The 17,018-nt window shown below is 49.0% G+C and overlaps 1 protein-coding gene across 4 annotated transcripts in view; it reads left to right on the top strand.

The window, feature by feature from the left end:
- Positions 1-17,018, top strand: part of COL5A1 (collagen type V alpha 1 chain) — a 134,411-nt gene that overhangs the window by 72,111 nt on the left and 45,282 nt on the right. For all 4 annotated transcript variants that reach the window (XM_032130510.1, XM_032130511.1, XM_032130512.1 and 1 more), the window contains 10 exons: positions 2,941-3,015; positions 4,597-4,689; positions 7,291-7,347; positions 7,677-7,730; positions 8,317-8,370; positions 9,354-9,407; positions 10,960-11,013; positions 11,567-11,620; positions 12,932-12,976; positions 15,610-15,663. In XM_032130510.1, coding sequence (XP_031986401.1) covers positions 2,941-3,015; positions 4,597-4,689; positions 7,291-7,347; positions 7,677-7,730; positions 8,317-8,370; positions 9,354-9,407; positions 10,960-11,013; positions 11,567-11,620; positions 12,932-12,976; positions 15,610-15,663 — 594 coding nt within the window. The remainder of the gene's footprint in view (positions 1-2,940; positions 3,016-4,596; positions 4,690-7,290; positions 7,348-7,676; positions 7,731-8,316; positions 8,371-9,353; positions 9,408-10,959; positions 11,014-11,566; positions 11,621-12,931; positions 12,977-15,609; positions 15,664-17,018) is intronic.

Here is a 17,018-nt window from a genome sequence, read left to right as displayed (position 1 = left end):
TCTGGTAGAGAGACTTTTTTATCTGCAGTCAGGCAGGTGCAATGAATTAATAGCCCAACAATGGTCAGCTCTGTTAACACTAGCCAACGCTCATTTAGCTCTGGTTTATTCATTCTAAAAAGGAAAGAGCTTTATTTATTGCAAGCTTCTTCCTTTATCCCAGCGATTTCACGAGGCACAGAGGAGTTTGTGTCGGCGGCAGAGCTGAGGAGCAGCCTGGCTGTGGGAGGTTCCAGAGGGCTCAGCCGGGGGAAGGATGCTTTGGGATGACTTAGGCAGCTTTCCTGGAGCAGTGGGAAGAAGGAAATATGGCACTGAGGAGAGTAGAGAGCTGTTCCATGGGGGCTCCAGACTGGGAGGAAGGAAGTGGGAAATGTGTTGTTTTGAAGGAGATGAGCCGCAGCATTAGAGCAAACTGCAGCTCCCTCACCCACCCCACTGTTTGTTTGGAAATTCGGGGTGTCTGGGTGCTCTGGGGGGGGGTCAGCTTGGGGGAAGGCTGATCCCAAAACAATATCTTCACCTTCCAAGACCGTACAGTCATTGGATCCCAAAGGACTTACTCCCCTGAGGACAATTTTGCACCTCAGGAGTGCAGCAGGATCCCTAAAAATCCTTATTTGGCTTCTGAATATTTCCAGGGTGCTGTTTTCCCCAGGTGCTTCCTCAGTTAGGAGACCCCCAAAACTGCAAGGAACATCTCCTATTGTATCATTTTCTGGGCTGAAAAATAATCAGGGGGAGAGAGACAAGTGGGGAATTTCAAGGCTCAGCACCATGGGCTGCCGGTCCCACTCTCGCTGCCTGCGACTGGAGGAGCCCCCACACAAACACCCCCAGCTCCCAGTTTAACCATTCCATGGAAATATTGCCCCAGGGTTTGCTCTGAGCCTGGCATTTTAGAGCACTGCACCAAATACAAGCTGAAGGCCCCGTCCCTGGCTGCTGTGTATCAGCAAATCCCCATTTCCATAACGAGGGCCACGCAGATTTACACCCAGACCGTGGCAGGCTGCATTTCTTCCAGGCATTCGTGAATTTCAATTTCCAAAGTGCTTTGTGGGTTTGATTTTCCTCCGTTCCATTGCACCCCTCCTGCTGGTCCATTCCACCAGGAGAAGGCCTCCCACACCCAGCCTGAAACAAAAAGAGGCATTTATGGATAAAAGCACTGCATCAACGCTTGTCAGGAGAGATAAACAAGCTCAGCCCTGCTCCTTCACAGGCAGGGCTGCAGTTAAAAGAGGAGAGGGAGAGAAAAGAAACTTTATCATATAAAACAAGCCTGGCCTAAATGATTTGTGGCATTTCTGCTCCAACAGATGGGTCTGGGACGGGGTCTTGGTGGGGTCAGGGACTCCAGAGTGGGCCTGCCTGGAGAAATGGATGTGCTGGAGTGTTCTGCAGTCCCCCCTGGGCACTGCTGGGATTTTTCCCAGTGCTTTTCTGCTGATCCATCCCTGGCTGCTGCAGCGTTGTCATTCCAGGCTGGTCACGATGCAGAGCTGGGCTCGGGCTCTGCTCTGTGCTTGTGGGGCTGGGGACAGGGACAGGGACAGGGACACCCCAGCCCTGGCCAGCCTGGGGCAGGGGCAGCTGCTCACCCCACCAGGGTTGGGCTCTAATTTAGTGCTGGAAACTTCAGTGTGAATGGTTCCTTTCTAGGAGGAGGGAATGAGGGAATTGTGAAGTTGGACGTGGAAGAAGAGGGAGCAGAGAGGGCTGGGGTGGAGAGATCTTGCTGGAAGAGTGTGGGGCAAGGACAATGCACCAAATCTTTGGGTTGTTTTGTTAAAATATTCTGATTTTTAGGCACTTCGTTACCTATTTGTCTTTCCCTCTCCCTTTCCCACCTTTATCCACCTCCCTTGTGGGGTGACCTTTCGACTTCCTGCCTTTTTTGGTGTCCCCGTGTCTGAGATTTGTGGCAGGGTTTTATCTTTACCTTTTTCTGGAGTCTGAACAGGTCCCAGGCAGGTTGAGGAGAGCGAGAACTACAAAAATGTTCATTGCTTGCCCTTCCAAGAGCAGTGGTTCTCTACAAATTGATTTATTATTGGTGTCTCCTAAATAAAGGAGTATCCAAGCCCTCATTCTTGAGCTGTTGGCCACAAATCGAGCACTGGGGCTTTTCTTGGCCTTCCTGGGATGTGGTCAAGTCCCCATTGCCTTAAACTGCTGTGCACATTGCAATTAGACACATTGATGTCACCCTCATTTGCATATGGGATCACTGCAAGGATGTTTAAATCCGGGTTAAGCTCATATTTTGCCAAGTGCCCAGATAATCTGTGGGCTGCCTCGGGAAAATTGGCCATATTTGATTATTTATGGCTTCATCAATAGATCTTTTACTGCGCACTCATTGCTTTAGTGCCAGTTCAAGAGACTCCACTGCTGTTAATCAGCACAGCTCCATGGAGATCCACGGATTTGGGCTGATTTACAGCCCCTGACAGGATCACTCCTTTGGAGATGGAAGGAGCCTCAAAGGACTAAAATACAAAAAAAAAAGGCAGAAGAGAGAAAAATGAAATGACCCAGCGGATTGAAGGTGTGTGGGAATGAATTTATCCTCCTCCGCTTCTCTCTCGCTGACCCTGAGTTACAAAGTTTCATCTATTTTGGGGTTTTTTAATAGGTTTTAACAGGGCCAACTAAACGTTGATTCTGTTAACTTGGAGCGTTGCAGGGGCTCGGATTGCTCACTCCAAAATTGCACATGGCAGACCCTGGAAATAGTGGGGGCAGGATGGAAGAGGAGGGAAAGAAAATTAAGCAAATTGAAGAAAATGAAAAAATTTAAGAAAAATTGGGATGCCCACAAGCTCAGTCCCTGTCTGTCACGACAATATCGTGACATAACCACAGCTGCTGCTGTATGGACACAACCGAAATGATATTTTAGAAGTTCATTTTAATTTCTTCTTCTTCTTGTAGGGCCCACCTGGGCGCCCAGGTCTCCCAGGAGCAGATGGATTGCCAGGACCACCAGGGACAATGCTTATGTTGCCTGTGAGTACAAACAGAACTAAAAAACCCATTAAAATGAGTCGGATTTCTTGGTTTTGCTGCTGTTTCCTGCCAGTTCTTGCAGAAGTCTCCCATCTCCTTTTACCCCAAGGACACGTTTTCCTTGAGATAAAAGATGGGTCTGGATGGTTCCTGTTGTAAATTGACTTTTTGCAAAGCACTGGAGCTCCTTCACTGGTCAAAAGCACAGACACGCAGGTTAAAACATCCAGAAGTGATGGGTAATGATAAAAATCAAGGAATATCCTGAGGTGGAAGGGACCCACAGGGATTATTGAGTCCAATTCCTGGCTCTGCACAGGACAACCCCAAAAATCCCACCCTGTGCCTCAGAGCCTTGTCCAGACATTTCTTGAACTCTGAAAAAGCTGAAGTGTTTCTGACTGGACAGAGAGAGATAAAACCATGAAGAAACAACTGAAGACACCTCCAAGAGCCAAATTTCCAGGCAGAACCCTCTGTCCTACACTGAGGAACCTCTAACAGCTCTTCAAAGTGCCAAAATATCAATCACCTGAACTAATCCTCCTCTTTTAATGACCAGTGGTTATTCTGTGTTGTTCTCCTCCTCCTACACAAAGCCAGCAAGTCCCAAATCAGCCTTGTTGGTCCTGAGACACTAAAAAAAATGTCTTTTTTGGGTGTGAGGCAGCCCTGTGGGAACCAACAGCTGGAAGGAAGAACTTGGGTACCAAAGGGAAGGAGTTTTTAGGGAAAAACCTCAGCACATTGTCCAGGCTCCAAAGGGTGAGCCTGGGGAGGTTCCTGGCAGGGATCCTGGGCAGGCCGGGCCGGCAGCTCCACATGGAGCTTTGCTGGCCACCACACCACAGTTGTTGGCCCCTCCAGGAGCCAGCCATGGGCCTGGAAATTGCATTTCTTCAAATCTCCCTGCCAGGCTCGTGTGGTCACACACCTGAAGCCAGCTGAGGTGGAACAGAGGTGACAGAGCCGTCCGAGGAGGTTCTGCCACCAGGAGCGTCCCTCTTGCAAAACCTCCTGGCGAAGGCAGGAGCAGGCCAAGGAGGGTGGGGCTTTTGAGGGTGGAAGAAGCAGAAGGAAATACTAAGCTCCTTCTATTTCAAGTTTGTGGATGTAAAATATGCACATTTGGGGGTTTTGTTGAATGCTGAAGGTTCCTGGTTTGAACAGCAGCCCAAACTCTGGTGTTTGGACAAACTGCCATGCTCGAGCAGCTCAGCCTTTGTCCGGAGCTGCACAGATAACCCGAGGCAACCCCATCTCCCCAGAGCCCCCTGGCCACCAGGGAATGCCAGCCCTGGGAGAACGGGGAATGCCAGCCCTGGGAGAGCCCCGTGCTGGTGCTGAATGTGGTGTGTGAGGTCCCCGGCCCCACAATCCCCCTCATTGTGTGCCACCCCGAGCTGGCAGCGCTCGCCGTGCGTGGGAAGACCTCGCTTGGTGGCCCTGAGCTGGGTGACCCGAGGGCACTGGGGTTAATGGGGTGGGCTGGGGGCACTGGGATGGATTTGGGGCAGTCATGCTGAACAGAGTTGGAGGGACAGCAACCCCTGACCTGCTTTGTCCATCTTTTCCCACCAGTTCCGCTTCAGTGGAGGAGGAGATGCTGGCTCCAAAGGACCTCTGGTGTCAGCCCAGGAGGCACAAGCCCAGGCCATCCTGCAGCAGGCCAGGGTGAGTGGTGGCAGCTGGGAATGCCTGGCATGGCTCTCAACAGGTCCCTCCTGAAGCAGAATAAACCTGTCACATCTCTGCATACTTGTCCCCAGTGCTGGTGGTGGAACCTCTCAGCCCCCATGGGATTGCTGGGGGGGATGGCACCTACATGATTTGGGGTTTTATTAATGACCAGCAAGGCTCTAGCTGATGGAAAGCTGGTTTTAGTTTCCTGCAGTCCTCTCTGGCTGGTTCCAGTGGCCACACAGACCCACTGCCTTCAGTATATTTGTATTTTCAGGGTCCCTATGAACAGCTGGGGCTGTGCTCAAAGCATTTTCTTTCTTTTGTATGGTTTTCCCCCAATAAATCCTAATAATGAAACCTATGTCACAGATGGAGGCTGTTCCCAGCTCTGGGGATCTCACCAGGCAGATTTGTAATTTAATGTATTTATTTGGGAATACATGCTGACTTACCCTGCAACATTTATTTCCTCTGATGACCCTATTGATTGATGTTCAAATCATCCCTGGCTCGCTGGTGGAACAAGATTGACACATTCCCAGTCCAGCTCCTGTTCCCTGCCTGGATGGGCACCTCTGTGGAGAAGGCTTTGCACTCATCTGTTCAAAATAAAACTTAATTTTCAGCCAGTGGAGCTCTGAAATTGTTCTCCCCTGCTTTCCTGAGCACTGACATTTAAAAACAGAGATGCAGGAAGAGCTGGGGGAACCCCACAAATCTTGCCCAAAAGGGACCAAATTCTGCTGCAAACACACCCTCGCCATGAAGGAGAAAATCTCAGCTCTTTTAGGGCAGCAGTTCCCAAAGGGACACAGCTTTGGGGCTGTTTGATTTGGGGACAGCCCCTCAGGTCTGAATCCCACATCTGGCTGCAGCTGGGATGTCTGGATGGAGCTGCTTTGTCACTCAGACTTTAACACAGAATTTTTTTGGCTAAAATAGGCTAAAAACCCGATTTATTTCTCCCCTGGATGGGATAAAATCCATTGGGATCCCCCCGCCGCTGGGTAGCACTGCCCCTTTTGGGGTTTTAACGAGGTGTTTGCCTTAGCTGGGAATTTTCTGGTTTCCATCCAGCTCCCCTTTTCCAAAGGAGTTGGATTTTTTTACAGATTCAGGCAGAGTGCAGGGCCCTGATCCCCTCAGCCACTGCATTTTCCTGTCCATTAACCTTGTGCTGACAATAATATCCTGGATTATGTTCCTGGTGTTACCTTGTCAGTCTTCATTTCCAGCCTGCCCAGAGTTTTCCCATCAGCATTTTATTTTCCTGGGAAATGGGGGGTTTGACCTGATAAACGTTTCATGAGAAGCATCTGCTTTCTCCAGCTCTCTGCTTTTGTTCCTTTTTTTTCCTTCTGCCTGCTGAAAATTGTGATTTAAGACAAAACAACAAACCTCCCTCCCCTCACTCAAAGCCCCTTTTTTAATTTAAATTTTTAGGTTTGGGGATAAAAATTGAAAAACCAAATAAATCCTGGGTAACTTTTGGACTGTGGATGAAAAGTTGAATATTTCTAGAAAGGAAAAAACCAAATTTTTTGTGAACTTGCATATTTTGGGCTGCAAACCATGATGCAGAAAGGGAAATAAATGTCATATTTTGTGGGGAACCACAGGATATGACAGGATTGGAAAAAGAGTCTTGCAGCAAGGATAACCTTTTCCTTTTTTGGGTTTGTTTTTCTCATTATCACTGCTGTTAATTGCATTATGAGGTTGATTTATCCCCTTAAAATTCGCCTTTCATTAGGCACCAAACGTCGTTGCAGCCAGCAGTGGTTCAGAGCATCTCCCTTTTAATGGGGTGTTGTAAAAAGATGCCACAGAACCCAGCATTTGTGCAATATTTCTGCCATTCCAAGCGCAATCACTGGGTAGATTTTAATTACCAGAGTACACAGATAATTACAACTCTTTGAAAGTGTTGAATTGTCACGAGGGAACAAATTGTCTGAGGGGTGTTTTAAAGCATGGCCCAGCTCCATTTCCCACCATGGAAATTACGGGGTTGATGCATGGTGAACACGACTCCTTAATTATGGAGCTAAAAGCCCCCTGTGTTCAGCTTGAATTGGAGTTCAGTTTGTTGGATGTTAAATAGTAACCAGGAGAAAAAAAAAGGGAAAATTCCTCTAAAATTGAACCACCAGGACAATAAACAAAAAAAATTCTCCTGAACTAAAGTGGGGTCATAAATATTTATGTCCTCTCAGCAGATTCATGGACTGTCCCAGGGCTTTCATACAATAACAGAATGGTTTGGGTTGGGAGGGAACTGAATCCATCTCATTCCAAGCAATTCCATGGGCAGGGACACCTTCCACCATCCCAGGCTGCTCCAAGCCTTGTCCAGCCTGGCCTTGGACACTTCCAAGGATGGGGCAGCCACAGCTGCTCTGGGCAAGGAGAAGCTTTGTGCCTTTTTGTGGGAGGAGCAGCACCTGGAATTCCCTGGGGACGTGGACATTGCTCCAAGGGTTCATGGGCTCAAGGTGTGGAGAGAACTGTGGCTGGTGGCACAGTGGTGGCTTTGGCCCACTGCAGCCACAAAGAGCCACCAGGTGAGCCATGTTTGTCCTTCTGTTGCAGCTGGCACTGAGGGGACCAGCGGGGCCCATGGGCCTGACGGGGCGGCCAGGCCCGATGGTGAGTGGTGGAACTGGGGGAGGGGACTGAGGATGGAGCTGGGGAATGCTGGAGTGGGAAGGATGGAGCTGGGGAGTGCTGGAGTGGGAAGGATGGAGCTGGGGAGTGCTGGAGTGGGAAGGATGGAGCTGGGGAGTGCTGGAGTTGGTGTGGATGGAGCTGGGGAGTGCTGGAGTGGGGAGGATGGAGGTGGTGAAGATGGAGCCAACCCAGCTGATCCAGCTCCCTATGGGCTCTGGATCCATGAATGGCTCTTCCTTAATGTGGTATCAGTCTTCCCTCTGGCTCCCTTGTGGAAAAATGTCATAAATCCTCTTCTCTGTCCAAAGGGACCCCCAGGCAGTGGAGGACTGAAGGGAGAAGCTGGAGAAATGGGACCTCAGGTGAGTGTGGGGGAGCTGGGGGGAGCTGGAGAGATGAAGGGTGGAGCAGCCGGTCCTGCCTGAGAGGCTGTTGGGAAGCAGGGATCCAGTCACCCCATGCCAGCTGGGAGTAGGAAGGTGTGGGAACACGTGTTTGGCATGGAAATGTCCCTCCAAGTGTCCAAATGGAGGCTCTGGACATGATTGTAAAACTCTGCAGGTCCCTTCCTGCAAAGACATCCGTGGAGGAGTCCTGTAAATAAAAGATAGTTTGAAGTGTGGAGAATTCACTAATGCTCAGGATATTGTTCTTCCAAGCCTTAAATCCTGCATTAAGGGAAAGTTCCCATTTTCTGATGGCGAGGGAGGTGATTTATGGGATGTGTCTCCATCATGTGCTTGCAGGGCAAAAGCTTCCTCGTGGATAAACGCCTACAACTCCTGTCCTGACCCTTCCCTGTGTGTTTGGAACCACGGGCTCTGCTCCAGGGATTCATTTTGAAGCCCTGAGAGCCCCAGCAGTGCCTGATGTGGGCACTGATCACTGGGTCTGCTCCTGGTCCCTTTAGGTGACAGCATTTCTTCCTCTCTCTTTGATTCCTTGCAGGGTCCACGAGGCATCCAAGGTCCTCCCGGCCCGGCAGGAAAACCAGGCCGCAGGGTGAGTGTCCTGGCAGCTGTGCTGGCAAGGCAGGAGCTACAATTCCTGCTGGAAACTGCTCCTGCTGCCAAACAATTCCTCAGCACTGAGGGCGTTGCACAAGAGCCGGCTGGCGGCCAGGCCAGGCCAGGCCAGGCTCGGCCAGGCCCTCTCCGGCCATCTGGGAGGACACAAAGGAGGATGAGAGTTAAAATCTGGGAGGACACAAAGGAGGATGGGAGTTAAAATCTGGGAGGACGCAAAGGAGAACAGCAGTTAAAATCCAGGACACAAAGGAGGATGGGAGTTAAAAACTGGGAGGACACATATGAGAGTTAAAATCTGGGAGGACACAAACGAGGATGGGAGTTAAAATCTGAAAGTGTGGGGGGGAATTCAAGGCTGCACATCCCAATCTTTTTATCCCAGGGTTTTTTGGCTCTCTGGTGTTGAGGTTGTAGCTGCACAAATGCCTTGAACTGGCTTGGAGTCCCCACTCCTGGCAGTGTGTGAGGAGGATCCAGTCCCCAGAGTGGATCTGGTAGAAATCCTGCTCTGTTTTCATCCCTGATTCTCATTTTTATTTCACACCACCCTCTGGCTGACCATGATTCAACTTGCCAGAGGAAGAAAGGAGCAAGTCTTATGTGTGACCCACTTCTGACTTCCTTGAGACAGAAACTCTCATTTCAATTTGCAGCCATCACCATTAGCATCTCTTAAAATGTGCTGGGAGATAATTTTTTCCCATAAAAACCACTGACCATGGCCCAGCACCTCATGGAGTGAAGTGGCTTCGCTGCCATTTGTCTCCTACCTCTCATTAGCTCCAGGACATTGCTCCAAACTCAGAGCAGGGATTTTTCCCTCACCAAGGGAAGCTGCCTGTGAGCTCTGGCTTAAATAAACCCTTACTCTGACTTAACTAAACTCTGTCTCAGCCCCAGCTGGCTCTGTGGCCCTGCCTTACCCTTTGGATTTGACTTTGCTGCTCTCTGTTGCAGGGACGAGCTGGCAGTGATGGTGCCCGGGGAATGCCAGGCCAGACAGGACCAAAGGTAGTGCCACGTTTTTATGGATTTGGGGAATCTGCCTCTGCTTTGTAGCAGGAATGAGCTGAGGGATCCATGGAGAAGGAGCCCAGCTTGCTTAGAGGAGGTTGTGAGGTGGTCCAGAGGTTCCTGTGAAGTCATGGAAGTTAAAAGAGGGAAGTTAAACACACTTCTGGAAGGCAGAATAGCAACCTTTTCTTTTATCTTTTCTTCTCTTTTCTCTCCTTTCCTTTTTTCTTTTATTTTCTCTTTTCTCTCCTTTTCTTTTCTCTTTTCTTTTCGCTTTCCTTTCCTCTTTCCCTATTTTCTAATACCCCTTTTTTTTAATTGCTGGATGAAATATGCTGCACTTGTAGAACAAATACTTCAGAATCCCAATTACCAGAAACAAACATGAACAAGGGGCTGGAAAGACTCTAGAACAGAACCACCAAAACCCCACCTATTGACAGGGTGAGGAAGTGGAGGAGGCGTGGTGAGGAATTTTAATCCCCCTGTAGTTTTTTGTTGGAGACAAACCCCCTTCATTCCGCTTCGATCTGTTGGAATTACCAAGCAGCAAAGATGCTGCTCCGCTGGAAATGGAATGCAGGGGAAGTTTCCCAGGGAATGGTGCCTTAGAAGGCTTAAGCACTTTGTTATGGGGATACTTAAGGCTGCAATGGATGGGGGGGTTTGATGCAGAGGCAGGAGACCACAAATCATTTATCCAGCAAAGTGCTCTAATGAGCCTGTGCCCTCCGAGGAGGGGCTGCCGGGGAAGGAGGAGGGAATTTGCTGTGAGCACTGGCAGGGAGATGCTCTGGGACCTGCCAGAAGGAGAGGGCTGCAGGAGACCCTGGTGCTCGAATCACTGCGAGATAAGGGAACTGTGAAAGGGAGGAGCTGGTGCTGTTTTAGTGATTCAAAACACGTGTGGTTCACTCCTTTCCAGGGAAAAGGGGCTTTTCTGGCTCCTGGGTTTTGCTCCTTGCCCCTCCCTGGGCACTGGGAGTCATCCAGGATTTACAAACCCCTCTGTGTCCTCTCTTCTCCAAGGAGTTGTGGTATTTAGGAAGCAGCTCCTTCCTGTCCTAGTTTCATTAAGATACTGTCCAAAATTTATTTCTCTCTCTATTTCTTTCCTCTGAGGGTTAAAAAGGATGTATGGGATGGTGGGAAAGCTCAGGGGACCTGTTGGCAGGTGTGGGGTTACCACAGTTTGCTCGTTGCAGTCTGTTATTCCATGGAATTACAACGAAATAAATAATTGGATTAGGAGAACCTGCCCACAAGGGAGATGAAAAAATCACCCAGAGAAACTCTGAAATCCACATGGAAAAGCATTGAAAACTGGGGGAAGAGGGAAGAGTTTAACTCCAAATGACTTTGAGGCGGTTTTGGGTTTTTTTTAATCCTTGTTTTACTCTATAACTTTGAGATCATCCCCAGTCTGATGGAAGGTGAAGGCTGAATGTCTGAGGGGGAAAATCGATTCCTCCTTGACACAGAAAGGAAACAAATGGGAAGAGGATTCAAATACGGGTAGAAATGTGTTCTAAACTGGTTTTTCTTCCAGGGTGACCGGGGGTTTGATGGCTTGGCTGGTTTGCCTGGTGAGAAGGGAAACAGGGTGAGTTTTCTCCCACTTTTTTTCTGGCTGGGATGAAACCTTGGAAGGAGGAGGTGGCTGGGAGGGACTGGGATGGGCACTGCGGTGCCATGAGGAGGGGATGAGTGTCCCTAAGAGCCTGTGGGGTGTCACAGCACCCTCCCAACATCCACATCCCAGGGAGCTGCAAGATCTGTCTGGGACTGCTCCAAATGGGAATGGGGAGGAAAAAATTGCCTTAACACAATGCAGCCTTAAAAAACAAGGCAAGAGGCAAAACCTGCTGTTAGATGGTGCAGTTGGGGGTGGAAATTGCCTGAAATTACAGCACGTTCAATCTCTTTGCTTTATAATTAAGCAGTAGGGGAAAAAAATGGGAGAAGGTGGTTATTTTGGCAGGCTGGATGACCCTCCCCTCCCTGGAGCAGAGAGAGAGACAGCTGTGAGGGCACAGGGACCTCCAGCACAGACAGAAAAATCAAATCCATGCCTTGGTTCATCACCGTTCCCTGATGGTTTCCATTGCCAGAGCGTTTGCACCTTCTCTGAAGCGTTTGCTGCCCTTTTTTTACAGGGTGAGCCAGGCCCCCACGGCCCCCCGGGGGCTCCTGGAGAGGATGGGGAGAGGGTAAGTCTGCCTGTGGATTCAGCAGCCCTCGGAATTCCTAAGGAACCCCTGGAAACAAGAAGCAGATGCAGTGTCAGGCAGAGGCGTGCCAGGAGCTGCCAGCTCACGGCGGCTGCTCCCAGTTCTTGTGCCTTCCCGGGGAGGGAAGCAGGGGAACAAGGAGGTGGGAGTGGAAGTGGAAAGAAGAATTTGGCTTTAAAGATCTGGTCAGGAAAGTCAGGTTTTGTTAAAAGAAAAAAAAAAAATAGCACAAGAAAAACGTTCTTCCTTTTGTTGAGCGAATCATCGCTTCTGATTTTCTGAAATCCAGAGAACTGCAGCGAGATTTGGGGAGCAGAAATTCCCGACAGAGGCGGGAATCAAAGACTAAATTGTTCACTTCTCCTGCAGTCAATAATGGAAGAAGTTTAGCAAAGCCCAGACTAAGTGATTGCAGCTCTGGTTTAAGGGCAGAGGTTGGAAATGCTGAACCCACGGGTGCGTGGTTCAACCCGAGGAGCCAGTGTGGATCTCCCAGGCTCTAATCCCCTTCCACGATGGTTTTTCCCCACCTTGGGCTGTTAGTTTCCCCTGCCAAGCTCAGATAATCACACTTTCCTCACCACAGGCTGGGCAGCATTAATTAGTTTAATTAGTTGTGGCTGTAAAGTGCTTTGAGATAGAGCAGAGCAAAGCCGTGGCTGGAGGGGGAAGGAGGAGAGTCAGAACTTGAATCCCAAAGGGAAAAGAAACAGTTCCAGGTGTGCAGGGAGGGCAGAACTGGGGAGAAGAGCATGGATTTATCAACAGAGGAGGAAGGTTTACAAGGGTTGATTTCCTAAGAGGGAGCCTCAGGTTTGGGGTGATTTAAAAGCAGCTCAGGGGAAGCACCAGTTGATGGTTTTGGGGTGTCCAGCAGGATACGGGAGAGGAAGGATGAAGAATTATCCCTTTGCTGCCTGAGGTTTATCTGAGGAGCTCTATTTGGCTAAATCCCATTCCCACCCTGCTTTGATGTTCGGTTTGGTGTTAAATCTTCTGCTTGTTGTCTCACCTGCCCTGAGTTGTGTCAGGTGGCAAAATCCATCTTTCTAAACATCAGCAGGAATTCTGAAGTATTTTTAGGGCCTTTCTAGTCCCTGGTAAATTCACATTTAGTCCCCAGGCTTCCAGGGTGTTCCTTGGGCATGGAAACCCTGTCAGTCCTCCACGGAAGCTGCTTTTCTATGTGAATATTATTAAATAGGACAAAACCCCTGTGAGGTGACTGAACTAAAACTGGGTTTTTTTCTGTCTCTCGCTGCTTCTCCCCGTGCCTCTGCTGCTGCCCAGGGAGATGATGGAGAAGTTGGACCCAGAGGTCTCCCTGGAGAACCTGTGAGTATCCCTTTCCTTTGGCTTCTCCTCTGGGGCATGGATTTGGTATGGAAAAGGTGTTTTTAGGGTCTCGTGGGGCAGCTTTCCCTGAGATCGTGCAGGGATTGAACTCATCGTGAAGCTCCACATGAACAATTTGAGTGTCTGTGCTGTAACAACTCTGCTTTGCTTATTTTCACTAAGACACCTCCCACAAATGTGAGGGGGGGGCTTGTTCACTTCTTTGATTGGTTTTTTGTGAGTTTGGGGGATTTTCAATGAAAAAAATTCTGACTGATTGTTTGCTCAGAAAAATCCTAACTCTAAATGTAAAGCTTGGCTTAGATTAATCTCATGCTTTTCCTGCCTGTATCCCTCTCCCTGGTTTGGGGTTGAGGTAATCAGGCTGGGTAGAAATTAGGTGTGGTCAGTGGATAGAAAATACAGTTTCTGTGAGTGTTCATAGCAAATTCCAGTGAGAAAAGAGATTTATCTCGGGGCAGTGGCAGCTTCACCACCCAGCTCCCACACACTTTGTCCTGTGCAGTGTCAGTGACTCCTTTTAAACCTCAGGATGAAATCCTGGCAGGATTGAACTCAAGGAAACTTTTACATCTGACCTCAGTGGGGTCAGTATTCTGTTCCCAGTGCACAAAACTTCCTAAATCTGCACTTTGTCAGTGTTTGGACCCCACGTGCTGCGGAGCAGCTGCAGCAGGAGCTGGGAATTCCTGGTGTCAGTAAGGATGGAGGAGATCTTAGTGGTGTTGGACAAATTCTTCAGATCAACCCAAAGGAATGCTTTCAAGGAGAATCCCACTGAAAAAAAAAAAAAAAAAAACAAACAAATAGTTGGGTTGTCAGTTAAATACTCTGAAAAAGCGTTTTTCCCCCCAATACTGAGTATTTTTTTAATTGGCAAACTCTGCTTGTGACTGGCTGTGGATTTCTGTGTGTGGTGCAGTTGCTGGCTGCTGATTTCACCCCGAATGCATTTCCCTTGTTATGAAAAGAACATTATCTGTCATTTCCTTTCAAAATGTCTGATTTGGTTGTGCTAAGGCCCAGCGTGGTGGCCTGAGAGTAATTGATGGGAATTGTTGGACACAGTTCATGGGAGACAGGGAAGGGTTGGCATTTACAGACTCACTGGAACTAAATTATAGACAAAATGTCTGATTAACTTCTGGGAAAGATTAATCAACTCAGCTATCTCCTTAGCACATGTCCAAGCAATAACTTATGGCTTATTAACTTCCTAAAAGCGTTTATGTGCTCAGGTAACAGAGCAACAAAAGAGGAGCTCAAATGAGGATAACACACACAGGGAAGTTGGTTTTTATTTCAGCAGCAGGAGTCAAAATCTCTGGGCTGGCCAGGATAAAGGATTCAGCTGCATTACAGGGAATTTTGCTGTGAATATACACACCCTAAAGCTGGGGGTTTGTCTTCTCTGCCCTCAGCCACAAAAGGGTCACTCCAAATGTGGCTGAAACCAGTGGTGAGGCTTCAGAATGGGTTTCCCTCCATCCTGCTCCACTTTCCTTCCAGTTGCCCTCACCAGTGGAGTTTCTGCTCTGGGATTCATGCAGGGCTTTATCTCAGGAGGTCTCCAGTGGGTGGGAGAGACCTTTGGATTCATCCAGTTTTTGCTGGAAACAGCAAATTTTTTTGCAGCATCAAAATCCCCACGACCTCCAAGATGAGACATTTCGTTAATGTCTCAATTTCACCCTGTAACATTTCATTTTAATTCCTCAGCCTTCTCTGCATCGTAAAAAGGGGGCTGTGCAATATTTGGGCAGACAGATAAAAGTGCCCATCAATCAAGAACAATTCTCCTCCATGGCAGGGAAGGAGCTCCATCCATACAAATTCCCTGTGTTCCCCTCATTTCAGGAAGGGCCTGGGATTAAAAGCTGAGCTCTCAGGGAGTGCTCACAGATCCCACCCCTTTCCTTCCACTCCAAACCCCGCTGAAGGCTCCAGGCACAGCAGGGGCTGGGATGGCATTTGCAAAAATTCCCGCTGCAGGAATACAAATCCTCCTGCTGTGTTTTCCTTACTCGATGTGGTGCTCCAATCCCACCAATTTTCCTGAAGACAATGCCAGGTTAAATTCTAGGAATGGAAGGAAAACACCAAGAGAGCAGAAGTCCTGACCTGTTAATGCTGGATGACCAAATGCCCTTAAAAATGTACATTTACGCTGCGGGCTGGAAACCTTTCCCAGCCTTGCTGAGTTGTGTGGATTGTCCATGAAAAAAGCTCAGTCTGGAGAGATTTTTGGGATGATCCATTGGTGTTATCAGGTCATCCTTCATAACTTTCCCTGCTGGAATGACTTGGCTGCAAAGAGTTTTGCATCCTTGTGTGGGAATAATCCAGGAATAGGATTAAATTTATAAAGAAAAATTGGTTCCAGGGGAATTTGTTCCAATCCAAGGCATAAATGGCTGTGCCCATATTATTTAGCTTTATAACACAAGGATCTGTACCCAGGGGATTTCTCTCCCAGTGTGTAACTCAGGGGAGCTGCTGCAGCACCAGCAAGGTCCTTCCCAGCCCTGCTGTGTCCGTGTCCAGCGTGCTGCTCCTCCTGATCAGTGCTGGGAGAACATTGGGAATTCTAACCCTGTTTTTTCCCCCCACAGGGACCCCGAGGACTGCTGGGCCCCAAAGGACCCCCAGGACCCCCAGGGCCACCGGTGAGTTCCCTGCTCCCCTCCCCAGAGCCTCCCAGACCAAAACCCCCTCAGCCATTCCAGCAGATCATCCAGCTGCATAATTTCCCACATGTGGGCAATGAAAAGCAGTGGTATCCCAAACAAAAAAATCATGGCTCAGAGTCTGTCTTCTCCCCCATTTTCAGTGGTGTCACGTCCAGTCACAGCAGCAGCAGATTTGCCCCACCTGAGTAAATATTAATGCCTTGCTCAGGCTGGGAGGGAGGAATGAGAGTTATTAACACAGTGCCTTTGCTATTAACTCCTGCCCGAGGGCTCTGAAGCAGTTCCTTCATATTCCAGACCAGAGCTGAGGCTGGAGCATGTGAGATTTTATTCAGGAGACCTCATCCCTGGAAGTGCTGATGCAGGGGCTCTCCCTAAATCACTGCTGCTGGCTGGAATCCCAGACCTTAAAACCCAACCCTAAAGCTAAAGGGGTCAGTGTTTAATGGGGAACATTTTGTGGCCCTTCACCCCTCCTGGGATGTGAAGACACCTTTGCTGTGAGCTCCTGGTGCTGCTGGAATTTAATGAGGAGGAATTGAACTCGGGATTTGCTCCCAAACTGTCTCATCTCCCACAGATGGGATGTTCCACACAGATCCCAGCAGAACCTGGAGAAAAGGAGGCTCAGGGAATTCTTATTCTCTACAAATCCCTGGCAGGAGGTTGTCGTGAGGAGGGCCAGTCTCTTCTCCCAAGCAACAAGATGAGAGGAAAAGGCCCCAAGTTGTGCCAGGGGGGAGGTTTAGGGTGGGTATTAGGAACAATTTCTTCCTGGAAAGAGTTGCCAAGCAGTGCCCAGGGAATGGTGGAGTCACCATCCATGGAAGTGTTCCAACCCCACGTGGATGTGGCACCTGGGGACGTGGTTTGGTGGCAAACATGGTGCTGGGTTAATGCTGGGTTTGGTGATTTTATTTTCCAACCTTAACAATCCCATGATTCTGAAATGGCAGCAGGGGGACATCTCCATGTTCCCCCCTCAGTGAAGGTGCTCAGGGAGTGTTTGACCCCCAGTTTTTTGGCACGAGGCAGCACGGCCGTGTCACTTTTACCTGCCTGCATCCCAAGCCACGTGTTTTTCCCTGTTTTCCTTTGCCACTCCGTGCCTGCTTGCTGTGGGATGCAATCCAGCCAGGATTTCCTCAGCCTGGTGCTGATTGTGCCTCGCAGGCAGGTGAAACCAAAGGGGAAAGCACTGAAATGACTTTAAAAAATCCACCTGGATTCATGGAATTGGCTGCTTTACCAAACACCTCTAGGAAATTGTTCCCTTTCCACATGATCCAAGGGGTTTCTTGCTTTTTTTATTATTTTTATGGCAATTTCCC

This window comes from Corvus moneduloides, chromosome 21 (genome assembly GCF_009650955.1).
Source record: "Corvus moneduloides isolate bCorMon1 chromosome 21, bCorMon1.pri, whole genome shotgun sequence".
In the NCBI taxonomy this organism is placed as follows: Eukaryota; Metazoa; Chordata; class Aves; order Passeriformes; family Corvidae; genus Corvus; species Corvus moneduloides.
Note: the sequence above shows the minus strand (reverse complement) of the source record. Positions and strands in the feature narration are given on the sequence as shown.